Below are 21,200 nucleotides of genomic sequence, written 5' to 3'. Positions count from 1 at the left end.
TTTTCTCATACTCAGATGGACAGAAGAGAAAAAAGTCGCTGAGGAGGAAGTTGGACTCTCTGTCGAAAGAGAAGAGCAAAGACAAAGGTATGCCAACTTCTTTAAACACACCAGTTCACACCACAGGTTTTCCTCTTACTTTCTTCCCTCTCAGTCTTTCTTTGTCATGACTCTCACAGACAGACAGAGGTCCACTCTGTGGTCTCCGCCCCTCAAGCAGGTGAACAGAGAGGTTATAAAAACACAGATTCTGTTTACTGGGCTTTGACAGTTTATATTTAGCTTAAGTAAAGGGACTCCTTGTAAGGGGACTGGCTCTGAGAAGCAGCCACTCTGCACTAAGCAAAGCATATTTGGTAGAAAGAGAAAGGGATCTTCGTCAAAAGGAGCCCGGTCACAGAGGAGGAGGAGGAGATGAAACGAGTTGGGCTTTTCTTGTCAAATTTGCGAGAGCGTGGGTGCAGATCTTGTTTTATGACAAATGAGAACGTCAAAAATGCACACATCAGTGCTGTTTTTTGCTTAGCCTGCAGTGTTCTCATGTTACTGACTAATATGGTATGAATGAGTAAGTTATGGTAACAGGCATTAGAGTAGAACTCACATCCTTCCTCTTACACATGAAAAGTTTAATGCATAAGCAATACCAAAACATAACTGCTTAATGCAATACATTTAAGATTTTGTTGCTACAACTTTATACTTGATCTCGATCTTACTTTCCCAGAAGTTGCCCATGTTAGCAAAGTTTAAGGTATACAGGACGTGTCTGAGCATCAACAGTTCTGGAGAAAGATAAGCAATTACTGAGTCTCATTCTTAAGTTGTCACATACATTTGAGTTTATGGCTGTTTGACAACCTGGGGACAACTTTTCCTTCCACATGCAACTGTTGCACTATAGCATCTGCCATTATCTGGTAATTTGCCATTGACTTCCACAGTTGCTGCAGTTTGGCAAAAGTTGATTGCTTAACTGAGCCAAGCTAACTTACATAAAATCACATAAGGAAATGAGCTACAGTATGTCACTGCTGTTTTGTCTGAAAATAATTCATATGCTACGTCCAGCCATAATCCCATATTGTCGATGGCAACTCTGAGTATATAGTCAATTTATACAATGAAGTGATTATCAGGAGGTAAGCAACCAGTCTTGTTCCCAGCAGAATGTTTGTTTTAGGTCCAAATACTTTGATTTCTAGAAGTTATGTAACATTAACGTCATGGTAGAGCTCACAGTCTAGGTGTAGGTGGGTTCTCCCTGCACTACATGCTTGGCTCTCCTCCTCCAGAGCAGATGGCTTCCATGTAACTGTGGTCGAAACTGCCAAATGGATTCTAAGTTTAATTTTCTCCCAGGGTCCCTGAATACCAGCCCTGCATATCTTTTTGAAACAGACTCAGCTTTTCCTCTGCAAGAGAGAAACAGAGAGAGCTGGAGAACATTGCCTCCTCTGAAGCAGCCACAGCATTCTATTTACAGAGTTGCTGTGACCAGATCTCAGTCAAACTATATGCAAATGAGGTCTAACACCATTTATGATCTGCTTTTGAGTGCCTTATGCGTGACATTTTACCTGATATTGTATCAAGAAAGTTGTCAGTCAAAGCAACAATTTGCAAATGGTTCAGTGTGGTAAACTTCACCCATCTGGCACATAAAAAGAAGTGTTTCATGTTATTTATAACTTTCCTGAGGCTGTGAGAGACTTCACTTGGTCTGAACACATCCAGCTTATATAAACACGCAACATGGTCATGAATAAGAAATATTAAAGAAATATTACTGAAAACCAAGACTGCTGTTGCTAAGGCCTGGAAAATGTAGATTTATGAAAATCTGACATGGCTTGATGAATGTGGTCTGGCTTCGGACATGCTGTGAAGTGCTGTGCATTACGACGTTGGCATAGTGCATTATGCGATCCAGATTGTGCATCCGTCCGTGTCTCTGTGTGTGTGCGTGCCTGTTACATAAACCCTGCTAAAGCTGTGAGGCTGCAGAGCAAATTCGTTGTGTCACAGTGTTAGTGGTCATGTTCGTCTTGAACCACAGCCCTCCACTTGTGGTTGCGGAATGCATTTTGCTTTCCCTCTCTCTGTTTTCCTTTGCTTCCTTTAAACACACTCACACACACACACACACACACACAAAACACTGAACAGCTGGACTGTTATTTCTCAGCTGTTGGCCCAGGCTTTGGGATTCTGTATAATGGAATATATAGCCCGTGATGGCCCAGTATGATATCATTGCTCTGTGAAGTGAGCCCTGTGCATATCTTCAGCAAGTTCTGGGTCAGTTGCTATGGTTTGCCTCACCAGATTTTTGCATAAGCTTTTGCTCAACTTAGAATACGTCTCTTGCAACTTCTAGCCAAAGCAAACCCCGGCCTGACTGAAAATGGAGCAAAGGAATAAGAGCGAGCCAGATAACATGCTAGTTGTTAAAAGTATATGCGTCAGTGCTGAGCAACTTCTAAAAATTACCTACATGACATTGCTTGTGGGTAAAAGTCATCAAAGTTGTGTTATTTTGGTGAAATGTACTGGAATTAGTGGTCTGTCATAGCCAGTGTTGGCTAGCTTTCTTTCTGTGATGTCTTATTTTGGAAAACAGATGCAGTACTGTAGTGGTGCTATAACTGAAATAGTAAACATGTGCTGTTAGGCTTTTATCACATGTAAAAATTGAACTTCAGAAGAAATAAAGAGTTTCATTGGATATGTCTGATGTTCCTGTGGAAAGTCCACGAGCCTATTTTTAGAAGTTGTTAACAGAGCTTTCTTGATCTCTCTTCTTGCTGCCAACATTTTCATCTAAAATAAATTTTTATTCAACTTTCTTTTTCCTCTTCTCATCCCCTTATTTTCCTTCCTTTATCTCTGTGTTGTTTTCCTAGAATGCATACCCCAGGCCTTCAGCATACCGCTCTCACAGGTCATCGCTAATGACAGAATGCACAGGCAGCGTCAGGACGGCTATCATCAGGACCATTCACAACGTGAGGAGCACAAGGACTCCTCTGACCTCGTCTCATCCATTTTACAGGTCTGTCAGTTTGTATTTAATTTATAATTTATTGCTTCTCACTCAGTTGGGATGATTTATTTAAAGACTAATATTATCTGAAACTATATAGAATAATGCCAGTTTTTCCATTTGTATTGCACAAATGAAAAACAAAATCTTAACTCCTGGATCATCTGTCCTGCAGTTTGCCACTAAGCGGCCCTCCAATAAGGAGCTGTCCAGCAGTAACTCCTCTTTGAGTTCCACGTCAGAGACAGCCAATGAGTCGACGTCACCCAACACGCCAGAGGCGGCACCGCGAGCTCGCAGGAGGGTGAGACAAAATGATACGATTAATCCCAGTCTGAGCTACCGATCAGGGACCAGATGTTATGTGTTTTATGCAGTTGAATCTGTCTGAATGAATTGCATGGTTAACCTCCAGGGAGGCATGTCAGTGGATTCGATCACAGATCTGGACGACAACCAGTCTCGCCTGCTCGAAGCCCTGCAGCTCTCTCTGCCGGCCGAAACACCGAGTAAAAAGGAGAAGCACCGGGACAAAAGGCTGAGCCTCAATCCCATCTACCGTCAGGTGCCTCGGGTGGTGGACAGCTGCTGTCAGCACATCGAGAAATACGGTGAGCGGTTACTCAACGCTCTAGCCAACACATGTGCTCATCAAGTCTTTCATTTATCAGGTGTTATGACACCTTCCTTCTCCTTTTAGGTTTGCAGACTGTGGGGATCTTCAGAGTGGGAAGCTCTAAGAAGAGAGTCCGACAGGTGAGGGTTCCTTCGGGTTGAGGGCTGTGGACAGGAAAGTCTAATGTGACACAATGATGATGTTTACTGGCCTCTAATCTTTATCTTCATTTGGTGCAACACTTTGAACCAAAAAGTTGTGGACTGCATCATTTCGTTGTCATTTTTGTCCACAGATAAGACTCACAGCTCCCTACCACGTTTCCAATAACAAATCAAAGGATAATTTTGCAGAAAATGAAATTAATTTTCTGTGAGAAGTGCCATTCGCACATTCTTTTTCATCGTCAAATGTCAACAACAACAAACAAAAACCTCCGTTCTAAGAATATACTGTGTGAAAACCAACACAGTGCACCAAAACGTTGTTGTCCAGAGAGCTGAACCTCCCCTTTGAGGATTTATCAGTTTATTTTTGTACTTAGTAGTTCATCCAAGCACCTAACACACACGTACAGATAGTGAAAATTCCTAAGAAATGCATACAAAGTGATCCAACAGAGCTACTCCTACTGCCTGTATCTGTTATTTAAGCAAATAAATTCTCGCCAGCTCAATATACAACATGTCACATAGAGTTATTCTGCTCACTCCCCTCATCTTTCATTATCTAATACCTTTTACTCCACTGAATACACAGCAAAAGAAAATCAAGGTTAAGCTGCATGGGTCAGCCAGTGTGGTCAGCAAGAGTTTGTCCATAAAAATGATGATGGAGAGGAGCTTATTCATTCACTGGCAGGGACATTTGAATTAGGCTATAAAAAATGTATCACACTTTAATGAAATATCAGACTGACCTTGAGGTAAAAAGAGCACAGGTGCTACATCACACAGCACAGGCCACATATTCAAGAGGTCACTATGACTTAATCCATCAGTTTAATGATGAGAAAAGTGGATAAATCATTTCTTGTGGTGCCTTTGTGCTCCTTCCCTTTGGTAGACTGATCTGCTGTATTCTGCTTGGAGATACAGTATTGTTTCAAGACCTCACACTTTCCACACATTTAAAACTGGAGGTGAATAGAGGAGAATTAAATCCACAAAATCACTTGCTAAATTGTCTTCAATCAATACAATCATTATCCGGTAACGTGTTAATTGTGTTTAAAAGGACCCTCTACCCCTGTGCATGTTTACAACAGTCCCTCTTTATTATAAACTCACTAAATTAAATAGTTTGTATTCACACATCTGCATGTTATATATGAGAAGTGTAAATATCCATTTTGCATTCTCTACTGGTCTTTGTTGATACAATCCAGTGTCAACATTTATACTTTTGCCACCATTTGTAATGTGAAAACTGGTATATAAGTGACCATGCTGTGCAGATGACCGCTCCATATCCATCATCACAGCCCACAATAGACTCTCTAATTCTCTGGAAGTCATCCAAAGGTCAGATCATAGAGATTAATATACGTGCTGGTAAAACTAGTTTGAACACACAGTCTACCAGGTCACTTGGAGGACCAACAGGAAGCGAGTGCGTGTGGGTGTGTGAGCTACCTAGAGTATAATGTCCATTGTTATGTGTGGAGGATGTTTCTGAATCCCCCTCTTCCTCTCTTTCTCGTGTGGCCTCTCTTCTCTCTCTGTCCCTCCTTCAGCTACGTGAAGAGTTCGACCGCGGCATTGACGTCCAGCTGGACGAGGAGCACAGCATTCACGATGTGGCTGCTCTGCTGAAGGAGTTCCTCAGGGACATGCCCGACCCTCTTCTAACCAAGGAGCTCTACACAGCCTTCATCAACACCACATGTAAGCTTTATCTTCCCCTTCTTTCCCTCTCTGCTGCTTGAACTCGATCCTCCTTTTTTCTTTTTCTTTCTCTCTTCTCCATTTTCTTTTCTTTTTCACCCAATCCACCCAAACCTGTGTTCCAGTGTTGGATCCAGATGAGCAGCACAATGCCACTCAGCTACTGGTCTACTTGCTCCCAGCATGCAACAGTGATACTCTCCACCGCCTGCTGGAGTTTCTGTCCACCGTGACCGACCACGCCCATGACAGACAGGACAAAGACGGGCAGGAGGTGTGTTACCAGTTTTTATCAGCAGGAAATATGACTCAAAAAGTTCCTTCATGATACATGTCAGAGAATGGATGGTCCACTTGAGAGCCAGTGTTTGATATGTCTGTTTTGGGCTCCTGTAGAAAAATTACAGTGCAAGATCCTGAACTCTGTTGAAGAAGTATTATATACCATGTCTGATTCCCCTAAATCTGACACACTGGACCTTTAAATGGCAAATGTTAAAATGAGGAGGAAAAAAAATCTTGTCCAAAACATCCAAATGCAGTTTCTTAGTCATGTGCAAACGCGTGTAAACAGTTTACAGGCCTCTCACTAGTATTTTGTTTGCCTTGCATTTCCACCTCATTGGGAGGAAATTACCAATGGAGTGATAAGAATCAGCCTGTGTGGCTGGTATGTATAAACATTTCTCTATGCCTCAAACAACACGAGTTAGTGTAAGAAAGAAGTGAGCTCACTCGCCCTCTTGCTCCTCACCTCCATGCTGCATAAGCCACAAGCACACCTGGATCATGCATCCAACTGTTTGTGCTAGAGTGGCATTGTGGGTAAATAGGTGTTAGGTTTTCACGTAAGAATCTGTGAAATAAATAAAGATCTAAAGTCTCCAGTTCTGCCACATCAAAACTTATCCATTGTCGCAGAAGCTGTGCTAAATTGGTGGATTATTCTTATAAATTATTCCACGTAATACAATAGTCACTAAATGTCACTATTGTTTACAAACATACATTCAAAATAGTTCTAGCAGTACATCTGAACAAACTCAAATTGGCCTCGAATTGGTGGAGGTCTAATCTCATATTTGCTAAAAATGAATCTTATTTTGTCCCTAATTTACAAATTATTGAATGATGCTACCATCTAATCTGACTTCCTGCAGTTAGATGTCACTCATTAAAGGGCCGTTTGCACTAGAGCTGCGTTGTGGATGGTGAAACACGCTAGGACTGAACTAGAAACTGTTGATTCAGATCCTGTGATAATCGGCATAAGCAGAGTAGAGGAGCACATCGTGTGATGTGATGAGTGGTGAGCTGGACTCTGCATGGTTTAAGTTATATTCTGCTCTGCACTTTCCAAGTCCCACACCCAGTTTTAGCCTTTTATTCAGAGACCAGGGACTCATCCACGTGTGTGTTAGGAGAGACAGTTTGTTGTAGTATCCCTAAAATGTGTGTCATCTTACTGCCTTGTCAAAGGGAGTGTGTTTTGTGGCAAGTGTTTGTGTGCGAGAGAGAAGTACAGTGTGTGTTTTGGCATGTTTGTGCGCAGATGGAAAATGTGTTTTGTTGTCTCAGTGTGTATACATGAGAATAGGCTTGAACATCAGCGTGTGTGTGTGTGTGTGTTTTTTTTTTTTCCCCATCACGACTCCATGGCTCCAGGATGTAACAGGAAGTTGGAACGTTTCACAGTCGTGCGGGAGAAACACATCAATACTTTTTGGCCACTTTTGGCTCCCATTGCTCCTTTGGGAATGGGAGTGGAAAGGGAGGAAACTGGGAAAGCAGCAGAAAAATTAATTTATCGCTAAAAATGTTGTCCTCTGAAGGGCTTAACTTCAGATACAAATTGTGTCACAGGATGTACACCATCACCCAAGCCAAGTAGATATTGATTCAGCAGTCGTACTCTCCAACGCTTTTAATGCTAACAAACCCCCAGCGACAAAGTGACAGAAACAGAAAGTCGAGATGTGACAAGAGACTCAGATCCCCCATCCATCGTTTTCTCACCTCTCGCCCCTACTTTCTAAGTGGGAACCAGAGAAGAGAGGAGAGGAGAGTCAAGAGGAAGGAGACTAAATTTCTGCTATCTATGCACTGGATTCGTCACTGTGCTCTTACTTATATATGAGACTGGAAAACATGTCTCAGTGGAAAAGTGCGATAAAATTGGTTGACTTGATGGAGTGAAACAGAATTTTATACAGACATTCATGAGGAGTCATCTCTGGTGCATTTGTGGTTTTAGAGCATCTGAAACCAAACTGTTTGTTTCTCTCCATTACAGATCACAGGGAACAAGATGACGTCTTTGAACCTGGCCACCATCTTTGGCCCCAACCTGCTCCACAAGCAGAAGAGCTCGGACAAGGAGTTCAGTGTCCAGAGCTCGGCCAGAGCAGAGGAGAGCACGGCTGTCATCGCCGTGCTGCAGAGGATGATCGCCAGCTACCAAACCCTCTTCATGGTCAGTCATTCAGCATGTGGTTTTCTAAACTTTCATGCTCACTTCCTCCTTTTATTCTTCCGCTTAACACACAGACGCGCAGTCTCACATTCACTCATGCACACTTTCCTCCTTACATTCCTGCGTAGGCTTAAAGTAAGACAATCCCTCCTGGCTTAGCAGACAATGGTTGTGTCTTTGCAAATGAAAACAGAGGAAAGTGAGAAAAAACAAAGAGTGAAAGATGACAGATTGATGTGTTTTCTTTCTTTTTCTTTTTTGTCAAAATCATACCTGAATTCTTGTGAGTTGATATAACAGGAAAATGAAATCTTGCCAGCTAGCTGACATTAACATCAAGAACATTTTAGTGAAATAATTGAAGTCGTTCTTTCCAAAATAAAAGCAGTAAATTCTGACATGAAATCCTTCATGTGGTGTCAGAAGAGGTCATGATTTCGCAAAGATTAGTGCCTCATCGGTTGCTTTTGTTCCTTTCTATTCCTGGGATTCTCAAACAGTGCAGACAGGCAGTTCAGGTCATTTCGGGTCCGAAACCTTAAACCGTGATGTTTTGTAATCTGCCACTGCTGAAGCTTACATTCCTGCAGTAAGCCAATGAAGAGCCTGTTTATCACACTTTGTGAATTGGTACTGACTTTCTCAGTCTTGGTGAGTAAAAACAGATTTATAGGCAGTTCAAGTTCTACAAATGATACCTGAAAGTTGTTTCATAACCTGCCTAAATCCCAACCTGGCAACTTTAACTTTCATTTGAGGATGAGAGTTATTTGTGGGCAGCATTATAATCCGTTTGATAAGCTTTAAATCAGATAATGACCTGAAGATCAGATTATTGTAACAAGAGACTCTCAAATGTCTCATCGTTTCTTAAGCAAGCAGTAAAGCACTTGTGTTTTCAAGAGAAAAGAAGTGAGTAGAAGAAAATGCTGAAACAGGGTTTACTTAGCTTGGATTCCTGTTTTATCACAGATCACATACTTTACTATCATATGTTCATTTAGATTTATGTCAGTAAAAATAATTAGTACCTGACCTCTGTTTAAAAATACATGTAGCATTTCACTCAGAGTGTTATTTTGTTAACAGTTAATATGTTTTTTAGGTGCCTCCGGATTTGCAAAATGAGGTTTTGATGAGCCTGCTTGAGACGGATCCAGATGTGGTGGACTACCTCTTGAGAAGAAAAGCGTCACAGTAAGTTGCACACACAAGGCAGCACAGCTCACAAGGCAGCTCTGCCTGTCTTTGCCAGCTTCGGACCAGACATTTTTTGTCTGTGATCAACCACAGGAGCCCCGACCTGTTGCAGACAGAGGAGCCTTTCACGCTGAGCGAGCGTCATTCCTCCAGTGACTCCAACAAGGCCTCCAGTGGCGAGGTGTCCCCTTATGACAACAACTCCCCAGTCCTGAGCGAGAGGAGAGGAGAACCTGGAATCCCAGGCAGCGAGCCGCTCTTCCGCATCCCAGGACCGTACAGTCTGGTGGGGCAGCCTGGAGCTGAAACTTGGGGTCCCAAAGGTGAGCTTAAGTCTCTCAGTGACAGAAAACTCCATTTTCTGTCAAAATAATTTGGAGTTTTTAACATAGTGGGTTTTAAAAGTTTTTTGCTGGTTATACCAAAGAAATACTAAGAAGCAAGTCATGATTTAAGTGCTTCTGTGTTCTGTGCCACGGCAGAGCAATTTGACCTCTTTTGCTTCCTTCAGATGCCATATCAGAGGAGCATGCTAACATCTGGGGGACATGGCACACTACTCTGAAACCAGTACTCAAGGACCAAGCATATGCAGGTAAACAGTTTGTTCCTGTGGTTAATGAACCAGTGCTGTAAGTGCTTGACACCTGCTGCTGGTTATTAACTATCAGGGAGGAACAGAATCCTGAGGGACACAAAAAATCAAGCTCCTGCAGACATTTTATGAATTTTTAGTCAACTAATTCGCAGCTGATATGCACCTGTGATATCGAGTTCATGCATTCAACTTATTACCCTGAAAGAATCAGCTAGAAAGTAAAGAATACTTTGATACAGGATGCAACAGTTGGTTGTGTGGTCATGCAATTTAGAAAATGTATTTAATTCAGCACAAATAATTTTAATGAGGTTACAGTTAAACTGACTTTCCATAAAAATGCAACTCCCCCACGCCCATTTTGTTATTTGCTAACCTACAAATATTTTGACTGATGTATTTGATGTTCCATTTCAAGGTTCCCAGGGCAACATGTCAGAGGGAAGCTCTCGCAGCTCACAGGAAGGACTCGATAGTGATGGCAGACAGCAGACAATGCTCCAACGGACTCAGACGGCGCCTGGCATCGCCGAGACCAGACCCCACCCGCCGGTCACAAGGGCATGTACGAGCCCTAATGTACACACCAGACAGCCACGCCTGCAGCTCAACATCAAGTCCCCTGTGACGTCACACCTCAACAGCCAAGGACTCAATCGGGCAAGTGGACTTAACCCGACCTCCAGACCTCAAGGCGGCGGGGCGGGCAGTGGCGATGGCGGCCCCACAGTGCTCATCGACGGCCACACTCCTCCCCCTTACAACGCCTCTCATCGACTGGCTGGTTCGCAAAGTTCACCTCAGCTGGCGACAGCTCAGCGGCCCTCTCTGAGTGCAGCTCAAAGTAACTCAGCCTCAGCGACAGAGGCGCAAATGGTGCCGCACAGCCCGGAGTGGCAGGACTGGCAGAGGGACCGGTGGCAGATCTGGCAGCTGCTGTCCTCGGACAATGCTGACACACTGCCCGAAACGCTGGTGTGATCTCAGACAATGAACTGCAGCTTAATCTCTGTAGAGGTTCTGTTCCCCCAGCCAACCGATGGCATCATCCAACCCCTCCAATGACAGTCACTCCTTACCCCTACCTTCATGTTTTCTCTCACCCTGCCTTTCATGGATTTCACCCTTTCTGTGATCCTTCTCTGCTTCTCCTGTATCTTTAGCGCCATGGAGTCGTTGTTTACGTGCACAGCTGCTGCCTTACGCAGACTTTTACATCCAAGAGCCACTAGTATTTCTTGTTTAGTATGGATGTTAAAAAGTTGCTTCTGTTCCTAGCCTCAAAAAAAAAAAAATACCTCAAAAACTGTCCTTTCGCAACTTTTCAGAATGTTACCGTGACTAATTTTCTATTCATAATGAGTTCAGTCTCCATATCTCAATGGAGAACAGTAGGAAAAACGTTTGTTTCTTTTCAGTTTGATTTGATTTTCAATTTTTTGTAAACTTTCAGCATACAGACACTAAGATGTACGTATTAGTAATTGCTGCTATTGTAATTGCTGTGGAGTTTTTTTTGTGTGCGTACTGGTAATATCGTTCAGCCACATTTGTCTGAAAAGATTAAATATCAAGTTACTTTTCAGTGTCAAATTATGTATGGCTGCATATAAACAAACTGTTGACCAACATGCCTAAACAGTATATATGTAAATTGACATGTAAAGTATATAATTTGCTAAAAGTAAGTCAGCCCTTTAACTGTCAGTCTACATGTGGGTGTTTGTCAGACTGCTGTTTCTTGTCTTTAATATTGAATGTAAAATACTTCACTTATGGCAGAATGTGTAGACCTAAATATAAAGCACTCAGCTGTAAGTTTGCTTATGTGTGCTCTTGCAGTCCGCTGCACTGCAGGAACAATGTGCCAAAGTTTCTCTCTCTCTCTTTTTTGTTTTACTTCCAGATATTTATGGCGCAGTTTTGTCCATTTCATCCAGTTGGTCATTTCTGAAAAAGAGACTCAAGAGCTTGTGACATTGACAGGAATTTCATTACAGCAGTATAAGAGGAAGGAGGCTCATTTTTAAGGATGTGAGGATCATATTTCCGACTACTCATAAAATGACAAAACCTTGACACTCAAACAGAAATAGTAGATAAAGATTAGGTCTTAGTGGCCCATGGAGTTAATGTCCAAAATGGTTTTAAATTGATTCGATTGTGCATACAACTACGACAAAAGAAGAAAAAGTAGGGCTTGGTTTGGGTATATGCGACACAGTATTTTAAATAATTTTTACCCTTGTGAAATCATGTCCAAAAGGCCAAAGGTGAAGTACATAAAGAATCTGGAAAACAGTATCCAAATGTGTTGTAATATTTCTCACATTGCAGATATTCTATATAGCAGATTTATGTCCAGTTCATCCCCTGCGATTATTGTTAAAACACAGAATTATGTGAAGATCCAAATCTGGTGGCAGCAGTGCAAAATATGAACTGTGTTTCACAAGTTCTCTGTAAATACTGGTATGAATTTCCTCTGAAAGTATGCATTTAGCTAATATCACAACCTGATCATAAAAAAGCATAGCTGTACAACCACTGACCACGGTTCAGAACAACACAATACAATATACCAACAGTAACACATTCACATGTATGACTGATTCTATTATACCTCTCATGCAAGACTGAATATTCTAACTGGCTCATTGCCTATCCTCACCTAAGAGGCTTGATGAAGTTTTTTAGGTATCATTGATTTTTTGCATATTTTCTCACTTCAATTCCAGTATGATTCAAGTCGACTTAACAAAAAAAAAAAGAAAAAAGAACACACTCAAATCCTCTCAAATGTCAGAGTCAAGTGGGTATTTGCTGGCAAATATTCAAATATTTCAAAATTTTCTCAAGTTATAGTGTAATATTTGCTCATTTGAAGTTACATTCTCCAATTTGCTTGTGTGTGACTTGGAGAAGTCTGTGGAAGAGAGAGCCTCACAAGTGGAAGGATTGTGGTAAGGGTTATGGCGCCATCTATTGTCAGGACATGTACATTAGCATGCTTCTGACTCCCACTGTTCACTGTTTCCATGGAATCCATCTGTGCTCAGTTTAGAACCAGTTAGCTTGTGGTTAGAAGCACCTTTTGTGAAATAAATGTGCCATAGGTGTTGTTCTTAAAAGCTGTTACTCCATCAACTGCTCGAGGTTCATATTTTGTTACATTTTTATATTACTTTGTTTTCTGTTGAGTGTTGTAATATATAAATACAATATAACAGTTTTTATTCAAGGTGGGGAAAAAAAGGAGAGAATCCAATGGTCCTATAGCTTCATCTCCCCAAAACGATCATGTTTGTCTTGTTGACTTCACTATGAAACTAAGAGAAAACTTAGTGTTATGGTGTTTATGTTGATAATTTGGTGGGGTTTACTGGGTCCAAGTTGTAATGGAATGTCTGGTAATTGCTTTTGTACTGCGTGTCATCATCAATATTCTACAATGGAATTAAATATGATAAAGATAACAGCTGCTGTTGAAGTCGATGATTGAAATGATTGGCCATGTTTGGAAACTGAGTGTTTGTTTGTTTTTTGTTTTTTTTTAAAGTATGATACACAGCTAGTGCAAATGCTTTTCATTGTATCCTTACAGTCTTACTTAGAATATGTCATAGTATTGTATTGGATAGTTTATTATAATGTTAATGTATAATTGAGAGTCTCATACATACATTCATTTGCTACATTAGTTGAAGGCAAAGTGCTAAGTGCCCCCTCATTCTCCTCATAGTTTTGTTGCATTTGTCATAGATGGGCAACCTCCTTGGTCATTCTTATTGGCCCACAGAGTTTGGTGACATCACTTAAGTGCTAGAGGTCCAATCAGTCAGGATGAACAAAATCATCAGCGTTTGGCTCGCATGGCCTTCAGGGCAGAGTCTTCACTTGCTGTTCCTACAGCCTCACATACGCAGCATCACTTAAAGTGGAGCTGACACTGTCTGAATTCATCCTAGCAGGAAAAGCCCAGATGGAACTAACAACACTAACAGTGTTGTTAGTTCCCCAGCACTGTACTAAATGTAGTCATGAGGTGTTTCCATGTTGGGGTGTGTGACAGTACACCATAATCAGATACTGGCATCCTGGAACAAAACTGCCCATCATCTAATCACACAGTGTTCAAAGTCACTTGGATCACATGTCTGTCACACCCGAAAGCACACTGACTGGATTATTTATACACACCCTCCTGTGGACATGTACTTAATAATAACCTCCTGAGTGTTTACTGCTGCCCAGCCATATTTAAGGAAAAGACATCACAGCTGTAACATGGGTGCTTTTTAATCTAATAAAGCCAGTGTCAGTCATCTTCAACTGGCAGAACAAGTGCCAAGCATCATTTCAACTGGAGCACGGTTTTCTACTTTTGGGAATGAGCAGAATGTTGTGTCTTCTTAAATCTTCTATTTTATGGAGAGTCGAACAGATTACAACTTTATATTTTAAAGTCAAAAGGTCCCCAATTGAGTACTCTTCTTCAGTCCTGGGTGTGTCTGGCTACAGTACAAAGCTGGTTTGCGGAGAGCTGCTCGTGGGTGGCTTACCATTATTGTTTGTGTAGTGTGTGGTTATGGGATAATTTTTTCCCTTATTCCCTTACTCCCTTTCTCACACACACTCTTTCAGAGAACTAATCAGGGTTGAAAGTCTGAGGAACCCTTGGGAAAATATGATACAGAAGTACAGTGCGAGAAGAGATAAAAAAATTACATTTAGAGGTTGCCGATCATTAGCAGGCAGAAGAGAGAGAAGGGAGGATTCGACGATGAATTCTCTACCACTAGCCAGTCTCACAGTGACAAAAGCAACGTGAGCCTGAAAGTCAGAGAAAGATGTCATTCCCACCCTGAATCCCAGACAGCCGGGCCTCTGGGTCTATGATGTAAGAACTAGCAGAAAAAAGGCCCGACAACTCTGAGTCACTCAACTGTAAATGTCAAAGTACGGCATGAGCAGGCAGTTTCAGCGGCTCACCTTCAAAAACTTGGCGGAGCTGCATGCAGAGGTTGAGCTGTAGTGCGTAAACCCCTTATTACACCTAGAATACAGGACTGTGAGTGACATGTTGCAAAAAAAAAATAGAGGCAGTGGTCTAGTGAGCAACGGGAACATGTCAGATGGTCAGATGAGTCATCTCTCAAAAAGGCAGAAAAGTATATGCCTGTCAACAGGAAAAGGAGCTTGTTTTCTTCGGAGGAGATGATATCTGGCGAGCTTAATCACTCGTGTCAAACCCATTAACAGAAAATGCTAACAAACACAAAGCTGTTCTGCTTCAAATGTGCAGCATTTCACGTGGCGACCGCTCAGAACGGAACCGCCGCTGCTCACCCGAATGGGCTGATGGGCTGACACAAAGAAGTCAGCAGATTTCAAGCCAGCTCAGCATTCACGGGAAAGTGCACAGGTGTGCCTGAGGTGACCTTTTTCATGGATATTTAAACCTCAAATAATAAAGCTTCATGCGGAAAAATGATCTCACATCTCTGCGAGGAAACTTCAGTTTTGAGTAAAGGTCTCTCAGGTGTTTTGATGATCCACGTGGATCATGGTAGACTATTGCGCCTACTCATTTTGTGTGTTTTTTGTTTTTATTTTATTTCCTGACAATTTTCAGCAGCAAAGTGTAGAATCTTTTCCATTCCTTAAGCAAATATCCATAATTAAACAAAAAAGTAATTTGGAATTTTTTACAGCTCAGAAAGTTGAATTTTGTGCTTTGATTTTCAATGTGTTGTGTGTAATTTTACAAGCACACCACTAGAGGTCAGACAAGAGCCTTGAATAGCATTTTGAAGCACATGCTAATGCTTCATCTCTCAAGGCCAAAACAACTGATTTTTCTCTTCCTTCACTGCAAGACCATGGCGGATAATTAATGAATTACACAAAACTAGTTAAAGAAGGTGACAATTAGAGTTAAGTCTAAGCTAAGTCTAACAACACTGAAAAGGGAATAAGTGTGGTGATGTTGATGGTTTTGTGACAGAGAGACAGAGCAAAAAAAGAGAAAAAGATTAAAAAGACATCATGGCTTTTGGTTTCAATTCTTCAGTTCTCCTCAGACCTGCCTGATAGCATATTGAATCACCTTAAAGACACCCAGAGAAGTGAAATTAACTGCTAGCAGACCATTAGACACATGAGGAAAGGTAATGGATGAGGATTTGGGCATCTAACTCTGTGTGCCAAGGGACAAAGAATAAGAGAGAGAGAGAGAGTGTGTGTCTGTGTGACTGACAGATGGGAGTGAGCTAATAATTGAAATAGATATAATGTGCAGTATTAACACTTGCTTTCTCTCATTCCTCGTAATGGACTCGGGGGAATAAAGTCAATTTAACCAGTTCTCTTTCTTGCAGCTTATCAGAGCCCTGATCAAGTCAGAAAACTTTGCAAAAGTAATTAGAATCTTTTCTTGCCATGCACAAGAGCAACCCGAAGACCTTTTTATTAGTCGGGTTTTTCTTCTCTTTCTGTCAGCTGACTCTTTCCACTCAGTTCTCCCACTACGTATCTGTGGAAATGCACTCTCTTTCAGCGTCCATCCCTCACAAAACTAATTAAAGCTATTTGCCGTTTGCTGTGTGCCAGTGATGGTTGAAATGAGCATGTCATGTTCTGCTCAAGGAGGTTCTGATTAATTGTGATCAGTGAAGGCTTATGGAGGCAGTTTGTTTCAGATACTGTACTGTGAGTGCATTCCTTCTATTTTCTTTTGTCCCCTTTTTGTCAGTTTCTGGATGGGAGCCTGATTTTAAATAGAATTTTGTAGACCATGACAACAAAACAAAGCTGCTTTATTTCAGTGGCTAATGACTTGGCTCAGAGTAACGTTATCCAGTTGGCCAAGCTAAAAGACATCTTGCCAGAAAAATACACATGCACAAACAGGTACGCATGAATTCATCCACACAGAGACACTTGTAATTGCCAGTACAAGAGTTCATCCCCTACTCATGGAGGGAGTTAAGAATTCATGCATGTCAGTAAACAAAACGTGGATTTCAGTTTGTTTTATCACATTGTGGAGGGGAGTTTTGGAGGTGCCGGAAGCTTCATGAGCACAGCATTTTTAGCGGCGTACTCACAATGCACATACTAAAATACACGGTCACACAGACACACACACACACACACACGTCCTGAAAGGAATTGCACCCACAAGGTCCTCATTAACAGTCAGTTCATTCTCATCATGTGTTGCTTCATGCAGCCAAAAAAACGTCCCGAGGGTAAAAATGTTAAGAAACCTGGAATAGGGTTCCTGACCTGAATTAAGCCATCTGTAAATCATTGTTGAATAAAATCACATCACTGCCTGAGAACATTAAAAAATAAAGTAAACAAGTACTAACATTCTCTGTACTGCACAAACTACCAAAAAGGGGCTCGACAAATATGACCACGATCACATATTTCACCTCAAAAGTACTCTGAGATCACATATGTCTGTAACTGAGGCCTCATGTCATCAAGGCTTCAGATACACAGCCAATATTTGTTACAGATTAAATTCTAAATTCATTGTTGGTTTTGGTCTTTTCATGAGATTTGCTGATGCTGGCGAACTATAGAATGTTGTCAAACCTATTTCAAATGAGTGTCACCTCGAGGTTACGAGCTGTATGCCTGCAGCAAAACCTAAAAATAAAGACAATTTGATCCTGTGATTGCACTGCAAGAGGAGATAGATGAACAGGGAAAACTACTGACTTAATACGATTTATGTAGGGAAACTAAACATCATGATGACCTTTATTTAGCTAAAATTCAACTCTGATCCTTTTTAATTATTTACTTCTCCCCATCATTGTTAATGACTGATAAAAACAAAACGTGGGGTGGGGAGCTTGAACTTATTTTCTGAAGGGTGTCAGGAAAAGACTGTGTCAAACTGTATGGTGCTGCCATAGATGGGGAAAAAGACTTCCCGAAGACACAAAGATGATCTAAGGATGATAACACTCAAATGTTTTTCCAAAGTGCTGATGAGTCAAGATGACTGGAATGACAAATGCGACACAAATGTCACAACAACTTGAAAAATAACCAACCAAAAAATGGACCTTCGGAAATGTAACTTCAAACAAGCCTTGTGCATGTGGAGTGAGACCTGAGGAGGCGCTAAAAAACAATAAGACTCTCAGCAGCCAGGAGATGCTTTATTCATACCACTGTGTGCTGAGTGCGATCACTGCAGCCATGTGACAGGAGGACACTGTCCAACTAACCAAATGTGACATATACTGATCTGCCCTCAGGAGTGGAAATACACAGACATGCTGTATACATGTTCGCGCACACACATCAACACCCACCCACACACACACAGCCTTTGTCAGCAGCTCAGATTTATAGAAGATAACGATCCAATCCATTGACCATATGGCCCACTTCTATAAGAGAATGCTGGCAAATAATCTATCACAGTTAATGTTGTTTACATAAAACTGGATTTGTAAAGAGTCCATGCTTCTGTGTTTACTGTGTCTGAAAGCAGTGCCTTGGTTCCAGAAAGATGCAGATTCTGATCTTGATTTTACACAATGAGAAAACCCTGCAAAGAAACTCCCCCGCATCTCCCTGTTACAGATTACAGATTAATGGTTCCAGGCCATTTAAATAAACCAGGCGGACACAGGTGCAAGCAATGAGCCAGCGGTTCCATTGTGTAGAAAGAGCAGGTGCAACTGTTCCAAGAAGCGAGCGGACCAAGGGAAAGGAAAAACCAATCGAAAGGAGAAAATAAATGAGTAAGCAAATGAAAGAAAAAATATTTGATATTGAAAATCATAAATATGCATCATACCTGGGCTTAAAACTTTTATATTACTAGAAATGGTGATATAGATAGCCTATATTCTCAAAATGTTAAACAGACCAAATCATCATCATCATATAACCAGAAAGAACACAGAGATTGGTCAATTCTGTAAATTTTCTTCGCTCTACAAATAAAAGGTTGAATTTGTAATCGATACCACAAACCATTGATCAGTATAAATACGCTCAAGGGTTTTGTTCCTACAGTCTCGTTTTGACTGGTATGATCAGTATGTCCTATGTTAGCGAACTTTAAATAAAAAATTCTCTGCAACTTTTGCTGATTTCATGGTCTTTGATTGCAAAACTTCCTACTTGACATTTGAAAATCTCAACACAAGGCTCACTTTTACATGCCCCTTTCCCTCTGCTTCAGGGACTTCATCAAAGGATTAGATTTGGATGAAATCTGTTGTCCATAAAAGTTGCACAGGCACACTTTAAGGTGTGTTTGAGTTAAACTATAAGTCCAGCTAAAATTGAATTCAACTGAAAAACTTGTAAACTGTTAGCCGTGTTAACTGTTAGAAAACTGCGCAGTGGCCTTTAGACAGACAGGTACTACCTCTGTTCAGAACACAAACAGAGAGTACTCTCAGCCAGATGTGATGGACATCACTCTGCTGTCCTTGAAGACTGTAATTTCACTCCATATCCTGTATATCTACATGCCTGGTGATTCATACTGTAGGTATGAGCATGTGGGAGAGCAAAAATCAGACATCTTTGTGAGTCATTCACAAATTTGTGTGAATAAATCATAGTAGCTGAATAAAACATCTGAATTATAAATTGCAGATGAAGAAGTCACTTGTGGGGCTGTTAAATTAGTCAGCTATGTCAGTGCAGTGCAGAATGTGCAGTGGTGTAAATGAGTAGGAGCATCATCATTTATAAGCTTGAATTTTTTAGTTTAGAAAGGGATTCTCGCCTCAGTTGCTGCATGTACGTTACCAAGAGGTGCACTAATAAGCCCATCAAAATTCCTTTTAGTACAGTTTAGGAGTACGCTCACGTTAGGTTAGCTTGTATGAGCCACTCACATATGCTGTCACAATTCTTTTCCGCAGCAGCTGAAGGCAACATGATGCAACGTTACGCTGCTGCATGCTGATGTTAGCAAAAGTGACACTCTGCACAGTGATGCTATTTATAGTATGACCAGATAAATGAACTGAGGGTGTGTGCGTGTGATCCCATCTACTCCCATATCTATTTTAACTATTTTTTATTTTGTTGCAAAATATGTTGTTTTGAATACACAATTTTCTAAAGGACCTTTTGAAAATCTCTACAAACTGAGCATCCAAGTATGTTCTTTTTAAAGGATGATCTTCTAAGCGTGCTTGCCAGCTGGTTTCTGTTGAATCCTGTGCTGTACTGTGTGCAGAGCTGTGATAGTGAGAAGATCCTTTCTGCAGTTAGTCCCTGGCACACCATCACAGCACGACCATTTGGCTTTGATTTTGGCGCCGCGTCCTCCAATGCTGCCGTCCAAACAGATCTCCAGTGAGGTCACTTCGCCCCTCTTTCACCTGCTGGCTTTTAAAGAGGACATTCATAGGAAAAGGAAGCAGGGACCTGTGCCATGTTAATGCAGCAGTATCTCTGTTTCCTCCTGGTGTCCCTTTGGTTGCAGTGGAAAGGCAATTCTACCATTCTGAAGTGCAACGCTATGTTAACCAACTAACTGTGTCTCCAGAGTCAGTGTGATTCAACCTCTGACGACCTGAAGACCACACAACACCTCAAGACAATTAGTCCAGTAGCTGTTGACTGACTGTAGGATGAGATTAAACTTAGTGACAGCCTCAGGGACTTAAAGGCCTCCTGTCACAGCTAAGAATTTAGAAAATCTTCCTCTGGCCTCTGTCTTTATGCTCTTCAAAGTCACTCAGGAAGTTTGCGATTGACGTCCCCTACCCTCGTTCACTTACAATCAATGTGCAATCAGCTCCACATCTAATTCAGGGGCTATTAACTAGCCACTTTCAGTAATGGTCTGGAGCAGAGATAATACACTGACTGAGGCAGAACTATCCTCATCTCCTCTGTTGGAAACCTTTGCACGCAGGCATTATTTAAAGTCCGTGCCTAATGACACGTTATGAAAAGACATTAGGGAAAACCTTCTCAAAGCCATGAAACATGAAATGTCAAGTTCATTAAAATGTGCTGCCAGCATTTGAGCCATTCGATAATAACTAAGTTACGCTTATTGAATCCCCAAAGTTAGACCTAATAATGACTGGAATACTTCTTAATATGAATCTGTATTGCTGGTGTTAGATGGATGATTTTTACACACTTTTCAGAGAACTAGACAACCTGGGTTCATGTGGTGTTCCTTTCAGTTTTGCATGCTTTACTTACTGACATGTGGTCAAACCGAGGTGGCTCTGGCAGCATCCAACTGAGATGTGAGTTAGTGATGTATTATTCACCGTGGTTAACATTATTAGGGATGATACAAGGCAATTCGAAGTACCACAGAGATTCGTGGATGGAGGGGCAGGTGTTTTGAAAGCTTTGCTTAT

At 41.4% G+C, this 21,200-nt stretch overlaps 1 protein-coding gene across 2 annotated transcripts in view; it reads left to right on the top strand.

Annotated features, from left to right (window-relative positions):
* LOC124055307 (rho GTPase-activating protein 6-like) overlaps positions 1–11,637 on the top strand; it is a 66,917-nt gene extending 55,280 nt beyond the window's left edge. For both annotated transcript variants that reach the window (XM_046381989.1, XM_046381990.1), the window contains exons 3-14: positions 16–87; positions 2,907–3,055; positions 3,222–3,350; positions 3,462–3,657; positions 3,747–3,802; positions 5,398–5,548; positions 5,674–5,822; positions 7,842–8,021; positions 9,127–9,218; positions 9,315–9,544; positions 9,733–9,816; positions 10,238–11,637. In XM_046381989.1, coding sequence (XP_046237945.1) covers positions 16–87; positions 2,907–3,055; positions 3,222–3,350; positions 3,462–3,657; positions 3,747–3,802; positions 5,398–5,548; positions 5,674–5,822; positions 7,842–8,021; positions 9,127–9,218; positions 9,315–9,544; positions 9,733–9,816; positions 10,238–10,800 — 2,051 coding nt within the window. In that variant the 3' untranslated portion in view covers positions 10,801–11,637. The remainder of the gene's footprint in view (positions 1–15; positions 88–2,906; positions 3,056–3,221; positions 3,351–3,461; positions 3,658–3,746; positions 3,803–5,397; positions 5,549–5,673; positions 5,823–7,841; positions 8,022–9,126; positions 9,219–9,314; positions 9,545–9,732; positions 9,817–10,237) is intronic.
* Positions 11,638–21,200: the final 9,563 nt, after the last annotated feature.

Source organism: Scatophagus argus, chromosome 24 (assembly GCF_020382885.2).
Source record: "Scatophagus argus isolate fScaArg1 chromosome 24, fScaArg1.pri, whole genome shotgun sequence".
Taxonomy (NCBI): Eukaryota; Metazoa; Chordata; class Actinopteri; family Scatophagidae; genus Scatophagus; species Scatophagus argus.
This window is presented reverse-complemented; position numbering and strand designations above follow the sequence as displayed.